The 19,121-nt window shown below is 57.0% G+C and overlaps 1 protein-coding gene across 4 annotated transcripts in view; it reads right to left on the bottom strand.

Annotated features, from left to right (window-relative positions):
- Nucleotides 1-9,387: 9,387 nt before the first annotated feature.
- Nucleotides 9,388-19,121, bottom strand: part of TP73 (tumor protein p73) — a 56,216-nt gene continuing 46,482 nt past the window's right edge. For all 4 annotated transcript variants that reach the window (XM_066374869.1, XM_066374870.1, XM_066374868.1 and 1 more), the window contains 10 exons: nt 17,256-17,442; nt 16,877-16,992; nt 14,946-15,055; nt 14,474-14,616; nt 14,053-14,141; nt 13,182-13,309; nt 12,555-12,703; nt 12,221-12,359; nt 11,746-11,839; nt 9,388-10,516 (listed from right to left, as the gene is read on the bottom strand). In XM_066374869.1, coding sequence (XP_066230966.1) covers nt 10,169-10,516; nt 11,746-11,839; nt 12,221-12,359; nt 12,555-12,703; nt 13,182-13,309; nt 14,053-14,141; nt 14,474-14,616; nt 14,946-15,055; nt 16,877-16,992; nt 17,256-17,442 — 1,503 coding nt within the window. In that variant the 3' untranslated portion in view covers nt 9,388-10,168. The remainder of the gene's footprint in view (nt 10,517-11,745; nt 11,840-12,220; nt 12,360-12,554; nt 12,704-13,181; nt 13,310-14,052; nt 14,142-14,473; nt 14,617-14,945; nt 15,056-16,876; nt 16,993-17,255; nt 17,443-19,121) is intronic.

Raw genomic sequence — 19,121 nt, 5'->3', positions numbered from 1 at the left:
AGACAATCTATTACAAGGAATTAAATAAATGATTGACAGAAAATTAAAGATATATACATAAAGATGGGTTCGGGAGGACCGCACAGCGAATAGTCATTACCATTCCTAAGCCAATGCAATAGGGGCCCTTAGAAGCGCATCCATCTTTATCCAGGGAAAAAGAAACCCGCGGTTCATTAGCAATTCAATTGTTTCCAAGACAACTCAAAGACAACCCCCACCATTTAGATCTAACTTGACACCAATAAGAAACTAGCTTCCAGCCTCCTCCGGAGAACATGGGTGGAACAAGCAATAATCAGGTATAGCTCTTTGTTAACTGGGCAGGTGAGATGGGTGGTTAGGCTCAGCACCTGTCCCCTGGATATAAAAACACCCTGTTTATATTTCGATCCCTAACAGGGAAGTTTACTTCCCAACCTTACAATGACCCATGTATATTATGCATTATCCAATTAAAATTTGGTGGTGTCCCAGAGGAGAGCTAAGATTGGCTCCAGCCACCCGCAACCATGAATATGAGCGGTAGGAAATGAATGGGTTGTAATACATGAGAATGTTTTATATTTTTAACGTAATTGTTATTTTTTATTAAAGATTTGTCTGCTAGCCAGATGCAGCCATCAAAAGAGCCACATCTGGCTCGCGAGCCATAGGTTCCTGACCTCTGGGATAGAGTGTCAACCTAGAACGCTGCAGTCACTGGTTCAAAACCCTGGGCTTGTCTGGTCCAGGCACAGACGAGAATCAGTCGGTGAACAACTAAAGTGAAACAACTATGATCTCCCACTCTCTCTTCTCTCTCTAAAATCAGTAACTATTAAAAGTTACAAAATCCGGGCAACGGGCAATGTTTGAAGTGTTGGGATACACACAGGTACGAAAGAAGCCAGGTCACGTGTCTAGGATGCCACCTCTCGGATTCCCTGTGACCTCTCTCTGTTAGCGTCAGAACGTTTGTGCCCTTAACTGGTCTGGAAGGGTGTAGCCCCGAAGAGACTCTGGAGTTGAGTTTGGACCAGGGGCTCCTCTGGGCAGACACACCTCCAGGCACCCGGGCTGGGGGGCAGAACTTGCCCGTTTCTGTTCCTTCTCTACGTGTGTTGACCTGGTGGTCCAGTTCTCACACAGGAGGGTCCCTAGCAGCTGTGTCCTCGGGGCAGCTCCACTGGGTCACTGCCATCTGCAATCTGTACCCGACAGCATCCCCTGAGGCAGTCAGGTGTGGGACTCCGTGGTGGAGGCACCTCTTACTGCCCTCTGACCAGAGAGCCTGTGAGTTGTGTTTGGAAGTGTCCCTTCAGGGCACATGCCAACGTCTACTCCCCTTCTTCCAGGTGGGACTTTCTGTAGCCCAGCCATGCGCCATGGGGACGTGGTCAACACGCGGCTAGATGAACGTGCCCCAGACACTGCTCGCCCGGGAGCACCCTCTGTCCAGGTGAGAGGGGGCTTTCTTCCCAGTCTTGTCTCCCGCTGTCTGGGCTCCACATGTGGTGACCCTGTGCAGAACCCTCCTCACCCTCCCTCGACTCTTCCTGAGGTCTCACCTACTGGGCATGTCTATTGCATGAGTGACCCCTGGTGACTTTGTCTCTAGCCAGCTGGAAAGAAGAGTCTGGCTCAAGAGCTAAATGGACAGTAAGATGCCCAGGAGGGACCATGAACAGTTGTGTCCCCCCAAGTGGTGTAAAGTGGGGGCGGGGGGAGGCAAACAGGGCACAGCATGACCAGTGGGCTGTCTGTAACTCATAGGAGCTGAAGGGCTTGGTGTCCTAAGCCCTCACTGGAAGCATCCCTGGGAGGTGATGGCCAGGCTTGGGTAACGAGTGGAGTTTGACTGGTAAGGGGTGCTGTGTATAGGGGTGCCCAGAGCCCAGCTGGGATGGCGAGTCCGGGTTCCAGTGGAGGAGGGTCCCCCATGTGAGGGCTCACCGCTGGGTTCTCCATCTTGAAAGGAATTCTGACTCCCGTGCCCCTGACCTTCAGCTGCCCACCTTACTCTCTTAGGGCAGACCTGAGCTGTCCGTCCCTGTGGTCCCCCCCATCCTCCCTGGGCTCTGCTTACAAGGTCCCCTCCGACCCTGCATGCTGATCCCACCCCCTTAATCACCAGAGCTCGGAAGGTGGGTGGGCCCTTGCTCTGCCCTGGAGGGGTGCTGTCAGTGTCAGTGCGCACCTCAACTTGTCCCCTGCACACACTCTGTCTTTCTGGACATGCCCCATCTCAGGTCTCAGTCCTCAGGTGTCCACGCAGAGAAGTAGCCTCCCAAGTCCTGGGTGAGCTTGGCCTTTCCCAGCAGCCAGCTGCCCGTGAGGACTGGCTGCCCGTGTTCTTACCTCTCATGCCCACATCTCTCCCCTGAGCCCTGCTGGGCATCGACAGACAGTAGGTATTTAACGTGCAAGCTGACCTCCCTCCAAGTCCAATGGATGGGCCTCCCTTCTCCATTCTTCACGCCACAGGCTGCTGTCCCTTTGGCTCTTCCTTTCTCCCTGTCACGTCCTGTCATGGGCATGGCTGCTGCCCCTGCTCCACTGGGCGCACACAGGTTACCACGGCCTCTGCCTAGTCCCCTGTAGCCCCTTTCATGCACAGTGGCCCTATAGTCAGACCAGATTTCCCTCGTCCCAAACCCTCTAGAGCTCTCTGACTCAGTCACCACTGCCTGATGACTCACCAAGCACTTACAGGAATGACCAGTCCCATAGAAAGAAACTTTGACCAGAAACTCTCTTTCTCTCATTTTTCTGTTTGCCATAAAGTTGTGCACCATGCTTGTAGAGAAAATGTACGTGCTCTTGTGGGGTATTGTGTTTTGTAATTTGCATAAGTTTTATAGCATCGGAGATGCCCTGTCCAGCTCTGGCATCCTTAGAAGATGCAGGTGCTCGTGTGATCAGCATGAAGTTTCCCAGAGGGACTCTTGTCATCTTGGACGTCACCCAGCACTGCACGACAAGCTGGGCTGGAGACTGGAGGTGACCCCCCACCCCACCCAGCCCGTGTGAATTCTGACAGGTTAGACATTCCCGTGTGCCCTGGCCATGCCTGATGCAGAGTGCGTGCAGGAGGACCAGTCCCAGGGCGACCCCTGGTGTGCAGTGGGTGCTCAATAAACATTTCTCTTAAATTAAAAAAATAAACTCATTCTGAACTTTGCTGGTGAGAGCCATGCCTTCCTTACTTGATGATTGCTACTCTCTCTATCCCTCAGTCCTAGTAATGCTTTAGGACACTGTCTTCCTCAAGGTGACTTCCTTCACGTTGGGGGCTATTTCAGATTCCTGTGGTCACAGTGTGCTATTGCGTAGGATCAAAACAGTCCTGTATGTAGGCTGCCCTGTGCCCCGCCCCATGACGAGTTATGAACACACAGACTGCATTTCCAATCATTGTCCTTACAGTTCTGTCCAACGGCAGCCTCCTAGGTGCATGGTTCTCAGAGTGACTTTGGCTGGACAATCAGAACCCCGGGCATCTCTGGGCAGTCCTTTCCCAGGACGCCAGAGCCAGGCTGGGCATAATGGGAAGGCATATGGAGAGCTCTTCAAGATACTTTTTTAGGACCCTTAATGGTTACTGTTAGATTCTCAGGAAGAACTTTGGATATATTGACCATCCTCAAGTATATCATTTCTTTCTGAGTCAGCGGAGGGGGTCTCATTATGGATGGCTTGGGGTAGTTGGTGTATCGCCTGCATCGTACGTGTTTCACGTACGGTCGGGTGGGTGTCCTGGGTTTGGAGCAGTCCTGGGGTGGCCAGCTGTGGACCTGCAACACAGAGCAGCCGAGGCCTCTGTGGTCAAGACAGAAGTGCCATGGACGTTCTCTGACGTGGTGTAAGAATGCCTTTAGCTCTGAGGTCCATAAAATGACAGTTCCTTCCAAGTTCCTGGGAGCTGGAGGGTCTCATGTGGCACTGGTGAAGGTGGCTGGAGGGGAGACTGCATGACACCGGGCGAGGGCAGTCGTGCTGGTTGGGGGTAGGGGTGGGTGGGCTGCCCCCAGGTGGCCCCCTTGGGACCAGCTCTGGAAGCCTGTGGCCTCTCTGCATCCCCTACCAGAGGGCGAATGTATTTGGCTCAGGTTGGGGTCCTGGATTTTTCCCTAAATCTGTGCAAACACTCTGTCCAGGGAAAAGAACCTCCTGCAATCACTAAAGAGCAGCTGCTCAGGGCCCTGCAGGCAGCCGCAGCTGTGGAGCAGTCCTGGGGCAGCTGGTTGGCTGTGGACCTGTGACACAAAACAGCTGAGGCCTCTGTGGTCAAGATGGAAACACCACAAAGTGTATCGAGACTGGAACCCGAGACCCTGCCTGATATCTGTACAGCCTACCCACGTGGACCCATTACTGAGAGACAGCACTTTCAGTGACATTATTGTCACTGGAGGCTAGGAAGGGGAAGCCACTGGAAATCGATTCTCTAATCACTGGTGGAACAGGGGTTTTTCAGGTATGACATCAACCAGGAGACAGAGGTTGGCGTTGCTCCTCTGTGTGAGCTTGGCCCTGGCTAGTGGGGGGCGCCCTTCTATCAGAGGCTCTCTGGCAGGGGTCCTCAAGAGACCGGTTGGGAACAGGACCTGACCCTGCAGAGTCTGCTCGAGGGTCTGGCCTCTCTGCAGGCAGGCAGGGCGGAAGGTGGACTCGGCGTGTTAGTGTCTCATGCACGAGGTAGACTGTGCATTTTGTTGGGCCTCTTGGGCAGTTATAACTTTTTTTTTTTTTTTTAGAGGAGAGAGAAGGGGGGAAGCATGTAGCATCAACTCTGTAGTAGTTGCTTCCCATTCACACCTTCGCACCTTGACTAGGCAAGCCTGGGGATTTTAACCAGTAACTTCAGTGTTCCAGGTCGATGCTTTATCCACTGCGCCACCAGGGGTCAGGTTATAAGAGTATTTCAAAGCCACACAATTTTCTTGAAGAATCTGACTTTTTGGGAAGAGCAATGATATCAATCACCATTCCTAGGAAATATAATAAAATGCCACATATGATATTAAAAACCCATTTTTTAAAGATTTTATTTATTGATTTTAGAGGTGGGGAGAAAGAAGCAAGACACATTAACTCAGTTGCTTCCTGTATGTGCCCTGACCGGGCAGGCCCGGGGTTTTGACCAGTGACCTCAGCATTCCCGATCAACACTCTAGCCACTGCACCACCACAGGTCAGGCTAAACATTTTAAGTTCTTGCTTGAATAGAGACTTTCTCTTTTGTTGTCAGTGGGAAATGAGCAGTGTTTTTCTCCTAAGGAGGTACGAGATGGTTTCAGAAATAGGCCTTGTCCTGTCTTTCTAGCAGTCACGTTCTGAAGACATCCTGGCAAAGTGGCAGCTCTGCTCTGACCCCAGGTGCTCAGTTTCATGTCAACTCTAGTGGAGATGCTCTTATACGTTTGAAAATAATCCTCTGCATTTGTCACACTCTTATTTTTTTTTTTAAAGTCTCTTGAATTCAAGAAGCAAATAGAACACCGAGTTATCTTAACCCTAACAAACCTACTCCAAGGCACATCATAATGAAATTTGCACAAACCAATGACAAAAAATTCTCAAGGCAGCCAGGGAAAAGAAGAATACAACATATAAAGGAAGGCCCATTAGATTATCAACAGATTTCTCAGCAGAAACTCTACAAGCTAGAGGAGAGTGGACCCCAATATTTAAAGTTCTGAAAGAGAGGAACTTCCAGCCAAGAATACTATACCCATCAAAGCTATCCTTCAAATACGAAGGAGAAATAAAAACATTCATGAATACAGAAAAGATGAGGAAATTTATCACCAGAAAACCCCCACTTCAGGAAATACTACAGGGGGTTTTCCGACCAGATACAAAGAACAGAACAAAACAAAACTACAAGTAAAAGCTCCATCAAGATGGCAATAAAAACAAGATTAATCTGTGACAAAGAAACAAAAAAGGGGAGAGGACAAAGACTAACAGTAGCAAAGGAGGATGGAGTGCAGAAGCACTCATGAGATAATGTACTACAATGAAATGTATGCTTTTCATTACTTAATGGTAACCACCCCTGAAAAAACCAACACAGAAGTGCATGGCTTGAAAAAAGAAGTAACAGAGAAAAGAAGTATGGATCACAACCAAACAAAAACAAATGATAGAAAAATAAAAGAGAAGAACCAAACAAGATACAAAACTATCAGAAAGCAATATATAAAATGGCAATAGGAAACCCTCAAATGTCAATAATTACACTAAACGTATATGGATTGAACTCACCAATAAAAAGACACAGAGTAGCAGAATGGATTAAAAAAGAAAATCCAATTGTATACTGCCTACAAGAAACACATCTAAGCTACAAGGATAAAAACAAATTCCAAGTGAAAGGTTGGAAAACAATACTCTAAATAACATCCAAAAAAAAGCGGGTATAAAAAAAGTCTCACTAAAGATGCTGAGGCCGCCCTTGGACACATGCATCCCTGGGCTCAGGCCTCGAGGATGTTGCTGAGGTACTGGTTTCTGAGTCGTATGTGGAGGTGATTTTCCCATTCAACATCCCAGACCCTTGTTCCCCATCCAGTTCTGCGACGTTGGTGCATCTGTGGTTCGGGTTCCTGTCGCCGTGGTGGGACGGGGACCCATCTGGCTCCACCGTCCACGGTGGGCCCCGGTGACCGATGACAGCTCTGGGGAAAGCACATACGGGTTTTGTGCAGAGGAGTGTGTGTGTGCGTAATCAAGGTGGGGCGTCGCCTGGCCCTGCCTGACCTGTCCTGGCTGCATCTGGCCTCTCCGGGCCTGCTGGCACCTGGTGGCCCTGAGGTGCGCTCCCCGCCCCCACGAGCACCCAAGGACCGTGGGCATGGCTTCGCCTCACCTCTATCCATTGTCAGTCTGATGTCTAATGTCTCAGCCTCTCAAAGTTGAGTGGCTTTTGAGAGCCCAAGTTCTGCTGTGATGGGTCCTTAATCCTTATCCACAGTTCTGAAATCCAGAAGTCTGAGGAGTGGAAAACGGACATGGAACCCGTGTGGCCAGATACCTGAGCTGAGTGGCACGAGCTCCCGCCGTCTTTCCCCAGTAGCAAGGACACGCCCGACTCCACATGGCATGGAGGTGTTTGTGATCTCCATGGACACCACATGTGACCTTTTCTAAAGGTTGAGACCCCTGGATGACCGGGCCAAGGCCAAGGTCTGTCCTGGGAGGCTAGCTGGCTATGCTCAGACGGACCCCTTGCTCACAGTCATCCTTGTCTTGAGCTGTTGCTGAGCACACAGCTCTGAGGCGGGGTGGGGGTGGGTGCCAGGGTCCATTGCATCCCTGAACACTCAGGAGGAACCCGAATGGGGTGACCCAGACCGGCATGGGGGCCGCAGCCCCCCTCACCTGTGAGGAGCCAGTGTTGGCTTTGTGTCTGATTGACTCAGAAGAGACAGTCATTGGGGCATATGCTTTATTATCTTACAAAAAACAATTTCCCACCGAAACACAGCTAAAAAACACATTTCCCCAAACGTGACATTACCCCAAAAAGCTAATAGTATTGAGAGATGTCCATTAACACTGCTTGGAGAAGCATTGAAATACATTAAAAACAGCTGGTCTCTGGAACCTCAAAGCCTTAAAGTGCCGTAACTGACCATAACAGGGAAGCAGGTGTTCCTGTGACGTGTCCAAGTGACACTATGTCCCGGATCCATGCATGCTGGGGACTGGGCTGCTGAGCAGTAGGCAGATCAGACTTGCATGAAATGATGGCTGGTCAGCAACCCTGCCCTGGGACGATGTAGAGACCCAGCCGAAGCCCCTCATGGCGTGGCTGCAGTGTTCCGGGTGGCGGGGGACCTCGAGGATGGGCTAGCTGACACTCCAGGTATGGGCCTTGGCAGGTGTCTGGCTGTCAGCAGGCAGGAGTCCTCCAGACCGAGGGAGTGGCACCCCTCCCACCTCTTCCGGCCAGAGAAACCGCCATGCCTCTTTCTCACCTGTGAGATGGCAGGAGCAGGTGCCCCAGACCTCGTGAGGGTGAGATGGGGAGACAGCACGTCCAGCCCCCAGGAGCCTAGAGCCTTCTGTGACTGCAGCCTTTGGTCTCCGGGCTGAACTTGGGGAGACTGCAGACCCTTGGCTGAGCACCTCTAGCTACCTGGCAAAGCCTGGCGCCTGCTCCAATGAGCCAGTTCTGTTAGACCGTGAGGCTCTTAGCTTTGGCTGCCAATCGGAGCCTCCAGGGCACTCTTGACAACCTTGCTACGTGGTCCCCCAGGGGTGCAGTGGAGGGGAAGGGTGCCTCCCCTGTCCCACACAAGCACCAGGTTCATGACAGTGCTGCTTTTAAACAAGTAGAGGTTGGCAATGTTTGGATTCGGGACATCCTGAGATGGGAGTCCTGGTCTGGAACAGCCCTGGTAGAGAGGGTTTGGGGCAGAGGTGACTCTGTGGCCTTGCTCTCATTCCAGTCAAGACAGCTCGGAGCCACTAGAGGGCTCCCTTCCCCTATGAACAGCCCGCCGCCCCTCCCCCCAAATGAGACTGAAAATCTAACAAGGAAATTGGCATTGTAACACCCACTCCGCCTTCAAGGTGGCGAGGGGTGAGTGGGCCCCCCAGTGAGGTTAGCTGCTTCTCTACAGGGCCTGAGGAGTCCTCCCTGGCTCCACACAGAAGGGCGTCTGGGTGCTGTACAGCAACACCCCAAGAGTAACCAGGGCCAGGTGCCCATCTTCCCCTGGCCTGGGACCTTACCTTCTTCTGTGGGGTCACCAGTGAGAGGAGTACCCGTTCTTGCAGGATTAACCCACAGGGACCCTGGCACACAGATGGAACCAGCTGATGGGAGAGGACCAGGCAGGCTGCCCCAGGTCATTATCTCCGCTCTCATTGGGATCCCCCGTCCAGCTGCCTGGTATGAGGGGTTGGCTTCGGCCCCACGACCCACATTCTCTGGTCTGTTTCCTGCCCTGCAGCCGGGCTTCCCGTGCGCCCTTCAGATCTCTCACAAGCTTCAGTGCTGCCCTGTAAGGACAAGAGGCCTATCCCAGCACAGAGCCCGCTTCTCAGCCCTGGGAGTGGACCTTCCTGCCCACCGCTCCCTACCCCAAGGAGGAGCTCTCTGTGGCTCCTACCCCCAGCTGGCCAGGGTCACCTAGGGGGCAGAAGTGCTTTTTCCACAGGAGGGCTTCCTCAGCCCAAATGCAGCGCTCTCCCCCGGTGGCCACGATCCAGGTGCTGTCCTCACCCAGCCAAACCAGGGCCCCCACCTGGTGTGCCCTCAGCTTTCTTAGCCCAGCTCCTTGCTGTAGACCTGGGATACTCCCTAGGTTGTATCCCAAAGGGAATGATACAAATAAGTTAAAAAAAAACAAAAAAACAAAAAACTGATCCACCGTGTAGAAAAAGGGTATCATTTTATCAAATATTAATTTCTTGTAGTTTGAGGAGCATGCCTTCCATGTCCATGCTCAGATGGTCACCAGAAAGAGGTGACTGGCCAGTAGTGTTGGCATGGGACTTGGCCGGAACCTCTCCCACACACCCAGGAGGGAACACATACTCAGCAACGCCCTCCCAGTCCTCTCCAAGTCCAGTGAAAGTCTAGTTTTCGTTGTGGTCAGGAGGTGGTGGGGAGCTGCATTGGGGTTTGAACCAGCAGTCCAGTGTGAGAGGGGTGGGCTGTGTGACCCTCCAGTCCAGCCGAGGGACCCAGCCGTGGACAGAGACAGTCTGGAGCACTGTCTGAGAATGTGTTCTCGATACAGTCACAGAGCCGCTTCTTGAGACTGTGAGCAACACTATTTGGCAGTCCCTCAGCTGAAGCGGTCCTTGTATTCAGGAGGATCTTAGGTAGGAGCAGCAGAGTCCCCAAGGAAGAGGAGGCAGGGAGGCTGCTGGTTCCCCACGACGCTCTGCCCCCCACCCCACCCCAGCTTCAGCACAGCAGCTCCAGGCATTACTACTGGTCCGGTACACTGTCTGCAGGTGGCCTCTGCCCACTGGTGAAGGCTGGACGTGGCCTTTCCTTGGGCACAGCCCCAGGTCCTGCTGCCCAGGGCAGTTTTTGACAAAAGAGAAAGCCAGGCTTCTTGGGCTCCAGTCCGCAGATGTCCAGGTTCCGCTCTCCACGGCTGTGGCGTCTCCCGTCCATGCGCCCAGCCGCGTGCACCCAGCCGCGTGCACCCTCACGACATCAGTTGGCTTCTCCCTCCGTGAACTCCTCCTTGATGGACTGTCTCCGGGACTTGCAGTCTGGGAGGTCGAAGCCGAAGTCCGCCCACTCCTCGGGCCCAGCGCCACCAGCCCCGCTGCCGGGGCCACCCCGGTTGGGAATGGTGATGGTGTGGCGCACGCGGAAGTGCACGGCCTCCATGACGCGCTGCCGCTGCAGCTCCCCCGAGCTGCCGATGGAGATGGTGGCTGCGTTGCTGCTGGAGCGGATCAGCTGCTGCGCGCCGCAGTCGTGGCCCTGCTTCAGGTCCTGCAGGCCTCTCCAGATGGTCATCCGGTACTGGTCCGGGATTTTTAGGGCCCCGAGGTCCTGCGAGAGCGGCAGACACCCCGCAGCCCCTTTAGAGGCGGGGCCGCAGCCAACGTAGCCCCCATCCCGTCCCCTTCCCCGCCCACCGCAGACCTCTGCCCTGTTCCTGCAGAGTCCCCAGGACCTGGAGGGAGGTAAGGGACCCCCGACCTGCAGGCCTACAGTCCATCTTGGACCTTTACAGTGGGGGTCAGCAGCATCTCGAGGGGCCTAAAGGACAGGAGTGTGGAACTGCCCTGTGCAGCACTCTGGACACACCCCATTGGGGGGTCCTGAAGAGGTGTCAGGAGAGCTAAGAAGTAAGGTATGTGTGTGGTGACTCCTGGGCTGTGTGGGGCCTTGGGTCCCGTTCACAATCAGTGACTGATAGAGCTCCCCTACACGAGACCCCGGAGGACCGCCTGCTTCCCAGCTCCTGAAACCAGAGCTGGTCACAGGGATCCTATCCCCCCCTCCAACTCACACCAAACACACACGTCACGCTGGTGAGGTGAGAGCTAACACCGAGCCACCTCAGCAGTGGGTCACCGAGGATGTTAGTGGACACAGAGATGCTGACGTGGCCACCCTCTGGGCGAATGGCAAACCCTTGTCTAGGCTGGGAGCAGGGGCTGCAGAGGGCTCCAGGCCACAGCCATGTCTCCTGGGGCCCCCGCCTGAGCTCCCCTGGGCTAACGGCGCCTTCCAGCTCGGGGCACCCTGGAGCAGGCTCAGTCCTTCACGGTTTAGGAGAAACTCATTTAGGGGGCCAGCATTCCTGTGTAACACACGTCCACGCCGATGCCCAAGATGTACCCAGACCACGGCCTTCAGTCTCAGGTAAGTGGTGCTGAACTGGATGGACCAGAAAGCCCTCTGGCCTTTGCCTTCCGGCACTCTTTGTGCCTTAGGAACAGCCCGTTCCCCCAAATCAAAGGCAGCCAGGCCGCTGGGGCCAGAGATCACACAGCAGGCCGGCCGGTCCAGCTGCCTGAGGCTGGTTGCACCCTGCCCAGCCACCACGTGGCTGGCTGTGCCTGTACTAGTGAGGGGACTTCAGCACGGAAACCAGGAGTGGGGCTACCGGGTGAGCTTGGGAAGAGAGGTTTCCCAAATTCCACAGCCCCCTCCCCAGCCTTGGAGAATGGGAGACGCCAGAGTACCACCCAGAAAGGTGAGAGCTCTCTGTGCCAGGACAGGCCCCCAGGCTGGGTCTGTATGTGTGGGTGTGGGGGGGGGGTAGCAGTTACCTCCATGGTCAGGTTCTGCAGGTGGTAAATGCTCTGTAACCCTTGGGACGTGAAGTGCTCGATGCAGTTTGGACACCCCAACCCTGTTAAAAAACTGCAGAGAGAATTCATGAAATAAAGCAGCATTTACTTCTAAGGCCCAGCTGTGTGGGCTGGCCGGGCAGGCGCTGCCTCCTAAAAGGGGGCTCCACCTGATCACCCCACTGGCCACCCCTGCCCACATTGCCACTGGAGACGTGCTCACTTGGGGCGCAGCCTCCGAGGAACCCGTGGCTCTTTGTGCACCTCCCGCCTGCCGGCATCGGTTCCATCCCAGCCCCCGACATTTTCTCCGCCTCTGGCAGAGTGGGTGAGATACGGGGACAGGCCAGGCAACATGAAGAGACTCCCCCCCCAGGCTTCGGCCAGTGGACCAGAGGTCACAAAGGGGCCGAGGTTAGTGGGTTAGCAGCAGGGTCTGGCAGCAGCCCTGTACCTGACCAGGCTGGGGTCGGCGTGGTAGGGGGGCGGTGGGGTGCAGTGGGACCCCGAGACCATGGACTGGGAGCTGTGGCTGCCATTCATCTCCCCGTTGGCTGGCAGGGTGTGGCCGTGGCTGTTGAGGATCCCTGGGCCTGGCAAGGGGCAGGAGGGACTGTCAGGGGCCAGGCACAGCCCTCCTGGAGAGCAGAAACAGGCAGAGGACCATCTGTGGCTGTGCCTCCTGCCGTGGGCCAGAGCCCCACGTGTGGGGGCAGGGGCGTCTGGAGCCAGGATTAGCGTTTGGGCTATCCCAACCCACCCTGGGGCCCACTGCCCAAGCAACTCACCCATGGGCCCTAAGTTGGGCCCAGCTGCTGAGCCGTGTGGGGGAGGCTGGCCCACCAGCTGGTTGACCGAGGGCAGCTTGTTGACACCCCCGTGCACTTTGTTCATGGGCGAGAGGACAGGCCCATAGGATGGAGGCTGCAGGTGACTTCTGCTCAGAAAGTGACAGCCAGTGTTGGTAAGAGCACAAGCAGCTTTCTCCCTAAGTCACCTCCACACAGTGCCCCTGCTGCAGGGGGGTGGGGACCCTGACCCCAAGCTGAGGTCAGAGTGTACCTCCCTCCTCACCCAGTGTGCCTGCCCAGGACATGGCCACTGGCCTGTTCTCGCAGGACCCTGGCGATGGGTGAGAGAGGTAGTGGGCGGTTCATGCCACTGGAATCGCCCTCGGTATTGGTGAGTTGATGACACTCCAACCACCAGCTCCTCCCCCTCCACTCAGACATTTAGGGGGACCCCTTGGTGGGAGAGAGAATCATAGTGATGGTCATGGCCACTGCAGTTAAGGGGGGCTTCCTGGAGGAGGCGATGCCAAGGAGTGGCCTTGCTGCCTATCCAAAAGGCCATGGTTCAGGAGGGATGTATGCTGGCAGCGGTCCCACCCCACCCACGGAAGGGGCAGCGCTCACGGCCTCTGTAGGAGCTGCTGCTGCTGCTGCTGCCGGTAGGAGTCCACCACCTGCTGGGGTACCAGCTCCATCAGCTCCAGACTTTCCTTGACCTTCATCAGGATCTCAAAGTTCTCCCGGCCCCGCACCTGAGCACAGGGAGGCAGACCTTGCCCCAGGGCACATGGGACTCCTCTTGACCCCAGACCCCCGGTGGGCTCACAGCTTAGGGGGTTCCCTGGCACCCACAGACCCTTCCCTTCTTCCCGGGAATGGGGGGCAGGTGTCCTCTGTCCACACAACCACCCCTACCTCTTCCTGCCCCTGAACCTTCACCCCATTTCCCCCTCCCCTCCCCGTTCCTCTCCCCAGTCCTCAGCACACTCAGGGTTCAGGGCAAAGAACTCAACAAGGAGGGACTTTGAGACCAAGGGGACTCATTCTTGACTCAAATGGAAAGCTCACATAATGGAAGACCAGTTCTAGCCAAGCACATGGTGATTTGACCCACCAACTGGAGTGGCCACACCATGGGACGGGTCACGTAAACTTGGGTGACAGTGATGTGGCCAGACTCTAGAATTCGGGGTTCCCAATGCCTGCATCCCACCCCACCCCAGAAGGTGTGTCATCCCACACGCTGTATCTGCACTCGGAAGCGGCCTCACGCAGAGTCCCTGACTTGGCAGACCCTTCCATGCGGTCTGGCCCTGTCATCTGGTCTGGCTCCCTGGGACCTGGCTCTCCTTTCGTAGATCTGCCACCTGCAGAGCCTGGGGGTTCTCAGTTCTCAGGATGTGACAGCTCTCCTGCCTGCCTGCCCGCCCCTGGGGGCCCCTGGGTTTCCTCCCCAGCTGCCCCAGCCTGGGCTCTGCAGACACAGGACACTCACGTGCATGTAGTACATGTCCTCGTCCCCGTGACGTCTCTTCTTCACATGGGGGCCCAGGGCAGGGATGGCAGGGGGGCTCTGCTTGAAGGCTGGAAGGAAGGCCAGGCAGGAGAGGCTTTGTGAGCAGCAGGGAGGATGGGGGACGGTGCTGGTAAAGCCGACAGGACACCTGCCCCACCAGGCGAGCCAGCGAGAGACCAGGACCCCGCTCGGATGCACAAGCCCTGGCTTCGCCCATGCTTCTTGGAGCTGAAACCAGGGGTGGCCACACGGGTGGGGCTGGCTCTGCCTGGACACGGTACACCCTGCCAGGGTTTCACTCAAGTCCCCAGGGCTGACCCAGCTCCATGCTGTGGGGTGGCCCACACCCCCACTCAGCGGTGGCCCTCTGCGCACACACCCCGGCCAGAGCTCTGCTCACCGCGCTTGCTGGCGGCCCCATTCTTGGCGGCGCTCTCGTTCAGGGCCTGCTGCTCCCGGTAGTGGTCCTCATCGGCCTTGCGGTCACGGCCAGGACAGGCACAGATGCGGCCCTCGAAGGACCGGCGGCCCAGCACCTGTCCGCTGTCGGGGAACACAGCCAGAACCGTGAGCATCAGGCCCTCAACCCGGCCTGCCCTCCCTGCCCACCTGGGACTGTGATCGGTCAAGGGGGCAGGGCTGACCACCCAGCTGTTCGGGGCCACCAGGCCCCTCCCAGGACCCAGCTCTGCTCTGGCAGCCCCTACAGCCAGGGGGGCCCACCCTCCTCACAGCACACGCTTCAGGCCCCTTTCCAAACTCTCCCCAGGGCCATGCCACTTCCTGCCCTCGGCCTCCCCATGCCCACACCTCGCCCCCAGCAGCACTGGCCCGAGCCTCTGGCCCCTGACCCTCACGTGCTGCAGACTCACTCCCGGGTCTCCAGGGTGATGATGATGAGGATGGGCCGGCGGTTCATGCCCCCTACGCAGCTGCTGTTGCACATGAAGTTGTACAGGATGGTGGTGAACTCTGTCCCCACCTACACGGGGTGGGGTGGGGGTGCAGGGCTGTGGTGTCAGCACGCGGGCCCCAACCCTTCACAGCACCCAGCCCTCACATCTGGTCCTGGCTCTGGGTAGGCTTGGGGGGCTGGGCTGTGCTCTGTGGTCCTTTGTCATCAACCCACCCACCAGTCTGTCCATCTGTCCATTTCTTTTTTGTGTGTGTGTTTTTTCCGAAGTTGGAAATGGAAAGGCAGTCAGACAGACTCCTGCATGCGCCCAACCGGGATCCATCTGGCATGTCCACCAGGGGGCGATGCTCTGTTGCAACCAGAGGCATTCTAGCACCTGAGGCAGAGGCCATGGAGCCATCCTCAGTGCCCGGGCCAACTTGGCTCCAATGGAGCCTTGGCTGTGGGAGGGGAAGAGAGAGACAGAGAGGAAGGAGAGGGGGAGGGATGGAGAAGCAGATGGGTGCTTCTCCTGTGTGCCCTGGCCGGGAATCGAACCTGGGACTCCTGCACGCCAGGCCGACGCTCTACTACTGAGCCAACCGGCCAGGGCCCCATCTGTCCACTTCTTTGTGCATGCATGCATCTATCCATCTGTCCATCCATCCATCCCACTGAAGGTCAAGTGCTATGCTGACTTTGGGTCCGAAGTGAGCCCAGACCCAGCCTCTGCCTCCAGGAGGCACAGGGGACTGTGGTCTGACTGCCCCGCCCCTCTCCCCTGACCCAGGTTGGATGTCAAGTCCTAGAGGCTGGGTGTGAGTGGGCAGAGGTGAGTATTTGCACGGCGCGGGCTCACTGGGGCAGCAGTGTGTCTTGCGTGGCTCTGGCAGAGGGAGGGTCAAGAATAGACCATCCAAGTGGACCCAGCCCCAGCACACGCACCATTTCCCAGGGAGTGGGTAGAGGACACCTGAGCTCAGGACTCCTGGCCACCTGGGACTATAGCGGGGGCTGTTGTGAAGCTCTCCTCTGGTCACTGGCTTAGGAAAACTTTGCCGTTTGCAGAACAGCCAGCAGGAGGCGGAAGAGCCCTGCCTTCCTGGCCACCCCCACCCCACCAGGTGGAGGTGGGGCCCAGGAGAAGGGTGAGGGAGGGCAGGGTGGTCGCAACCCGTTCCAAGGCCCTGGCCTCCCTGAGGTAAGGGCTGCTGTTAGGCCCAGGGGACCCTGGGCAGCCAGGTACAGCTTGGGGTATAGGAAGTGGTTTCAGAACCACGTAGAGGGAAGGTGAGGACTCACTGTCCACCTTCTGTCCTGGCCCCCGTACCATTATCACCTCCCGGCCCCTCCACCCTCACTTCTTCCCTGGCTTTCAATCCAGCCCCCCCCACCCCCATGAACCTCAGGATGGTGCTCCCAGACGTGCTACCTTCAGACCAGGGTCTGACCACCCAGGGTCTCACAATCCTGTCCCCCTCTTGCAGCTAGCCCCTCATTTCCAGCCCTCACTCCTCACCTCTAGGCCGTGCACATGGGGTGCTCCTGACAGTGGTTCTCCCCCCCAGCCCTCCCACTCTACCCCATAAACTGCAGTCCTCCGGGCCTCACCTTTCCACCCTTGAGTCCCAGGTGTGGGAGCAGACAGGCAGGAAGAGGGAATGGATGAGGCCTGAGCTCAGTCATCAGGCCTCCCCCGCCCACCCCCACTATAGATGGGGGGCCAGTGCCCGGCAAGGGCCTAAGGGCAGGGCAGGGCAGGGAGCTTGCGGGTGAATAAGGAGCTGCAGGGCACAGACAACTTGGGGACATGGGACAAATGAGTGCCAGCTGAGGTGACACGAGGGTCTCTGCCTGGGCCTCCCCCCTGCAGCGGGCTGCGGGCCCTGCCCACCTGGCCCAGCCTACCTGCGGGGGCTCGTAGGGCACCATGACGCTCTGCCTGCCGGTGACAGGGTCGTCCACGTACTGCGAGAGGTTGTTGCCCTCCACACGGATGAGGTGGCTGGCCGGGGCAGACTGTCCTGCCAGGAGGGGACACCGCCTCAGAAGTGCCCAGCCAGGGTCTGGCCATCCTGGTGCCAGGTCCATCGCTGCAGACTCGGGTTGGACTTAGGCCAGCAGCCCTGCCCTGCTCTGCTCTGCACTGCACTGCACTGCACTGCACGGGCACCTAAGGCCCCAGGTTGAGCTGGGGAGGAAGAGGGGGGCACCAAGTCCACTGTTGTCTCTTCCCACGGCCCCTGCTGGCTCCCAGACCACTGGGCACGGGGTTCAGGGGCCTCACCTTCGTTGAAGTCCCGCCCAAGTTCGTGGTTGGGGCAGCGCTTGACGACCTCAGTCACGTGCTCCGCCTTCTTGTAGACGGGCATGGCGCGGACGGCGGTGCCTGGGGGCGGCGGGGCGGACACCTTGATCTGGATGGGGCAGGTCTTGGCGATTTGGCAGTATAGCTTCTTCAGCAGCGGGGAGTACTGGGTGGGAGGGAGTGGGCATGAGGTCACTGTCCTCCTGGGCTGTGTCCCCCACCGGGACTGCCTGGCTGTCCACACGGTCTGGCATCCCTTTCCTGAGCTCTCTAATGTCAGCCGCCTATGTGCACCCCTCTCGAGCTGCCATCCCTCAAACATCGTCTCCCATGGGGGCACCCACGCAGCAGCCAGCTGGTCCGGGTGTCCACTGCAGCCAGATCTAGACACTGTGTGAATCTCACCCTGGAGACGTAGATATTGTTATGTCCCTTTTTGGGATGAGGACAATAATTACCAGGAAAATGAGCTGTTGGGGAGTGGGGGGGATGGGGCTGGAAGCCAGGTCCACCCAAGTCAGGTCTGGCTTTTCATGCTGTGTCCCCTTAGTCCCTGGACGGCAGTGGTTTGCAGTGGGGGTTTGCAGAATGGAGTCTCAGGTTTTGAAAGCCCAGTTATAGGCATTTCTGGCATTTGTGCGGAGGAAGTGTGTAATCTTTAGACAGGCCAGGTACCACTATGCCCTTGAACTTGGGAGACCCTGAACCCTGGAGCAGGGCGCTGAGCACGATGGCTTGGTTTTGACCACTGGGTTGTGTGGGGATGCTCTGCCTGTGAAGCCCCAGGACCCTGCCCCGAGATCAGGCGACGTCCTTCCAGGGGCCTAGGTTGCCCCTCATGCCCCCAGGCCAGCTCTCACAAGGTCCAAGGCAGCACTGCTAGTGACTACAGAAGGCCCGCTCACTTCCAAGGTGACTGACCTCCCAATGACTGCCTCCTGGGGACCAATTCAGGGTTCCTCATGCTCCCTTTCTCCAGGGACAGTGGGGGACATTCCAGGTCTGAGGTTTACAGGATACCTCATTTCCCCAAGCCCCTGCGCTCCCACAAGTCCCTAGCAGCTCAGGGTTACCCCACCTGTAAAGCCCCAGAGAACTCCCCATCACACCCTACCATGGCAACGTTGGGGGAACAGAGGCGCCAGCGCCAGCTGCTGGAAGAACCAGGGAGGAGCAGGTCCCAGCCCACCTTTGCCCAGGAATCTGGAGGTTTAACACTCTGAACCCTGAGCATACGATCCCCACTGTCTACCTGAGCTGTCCTTCGGGCCATCAAGAGAGACACGGGCCCTCAGGGCCTTATACTCTGCATGTCTTAAGTATAGGAAAAGCAAGTGGAGCTGGAGCTGGGGTGGGGGGGGGAGACACGGAGAAACAGAACTGACCTTGAACCCAGGAGCAAGGGGTACACCAGTACGTTTGTAGCCCTGGGCCCATGCAGTGTGAGCTGTCCCATCCCTCCTGAAATCCAGCCTGAAATGCCGGCTTGTTCCTGGGCTGGTCTGAGGGGCCTTTGGGACAAGTGGGCTGGGGCCTCCCATCCTTGCGGGGATTGGGCCCCTGCTGAGAACAAGCCCCCATGCGCCCCCCTCACAAATGAGAATTGGATGCCCATGGCACCTGCCCTCCCAGGTGTCCTGTCCTCCTGGGCGTGGGAAATGTGTCCAGTGAATGAGGTCACCTGGGCTAGGGAAGGGACAGGCAGAGAAAGTGTCCTGGCCGAGAAAGAGGGGCAGGAGCCAGACCGGTCCCCTTGTGTGTGTGTGGGCCCTGTAGTTCCCTTCCTGGACCAGCTACCCACGGGCCTCTGTTCAGCCTCTTGGCTTGTGCGGGGGCCCACAACAT

The sequence above is a fragment of the Saccopteryx leptura genome, chromosome 3 (assembly GCF_036850995.1).
Source record: "Saccopteryx leptura isolate mSacLep1 chromosome 3, mSacLep1_pri_phased_curated, whole genome shotgun sequence".
NCBI lineage: Eukaryota > Metazoa > Chordata > Mammalia > Chiroptera > Emballonuridae > Saccopteryx > Saccopteryx leptura.
This window is presented reverse-complemented; position numbering and strand designations above follow the sequence as displayed.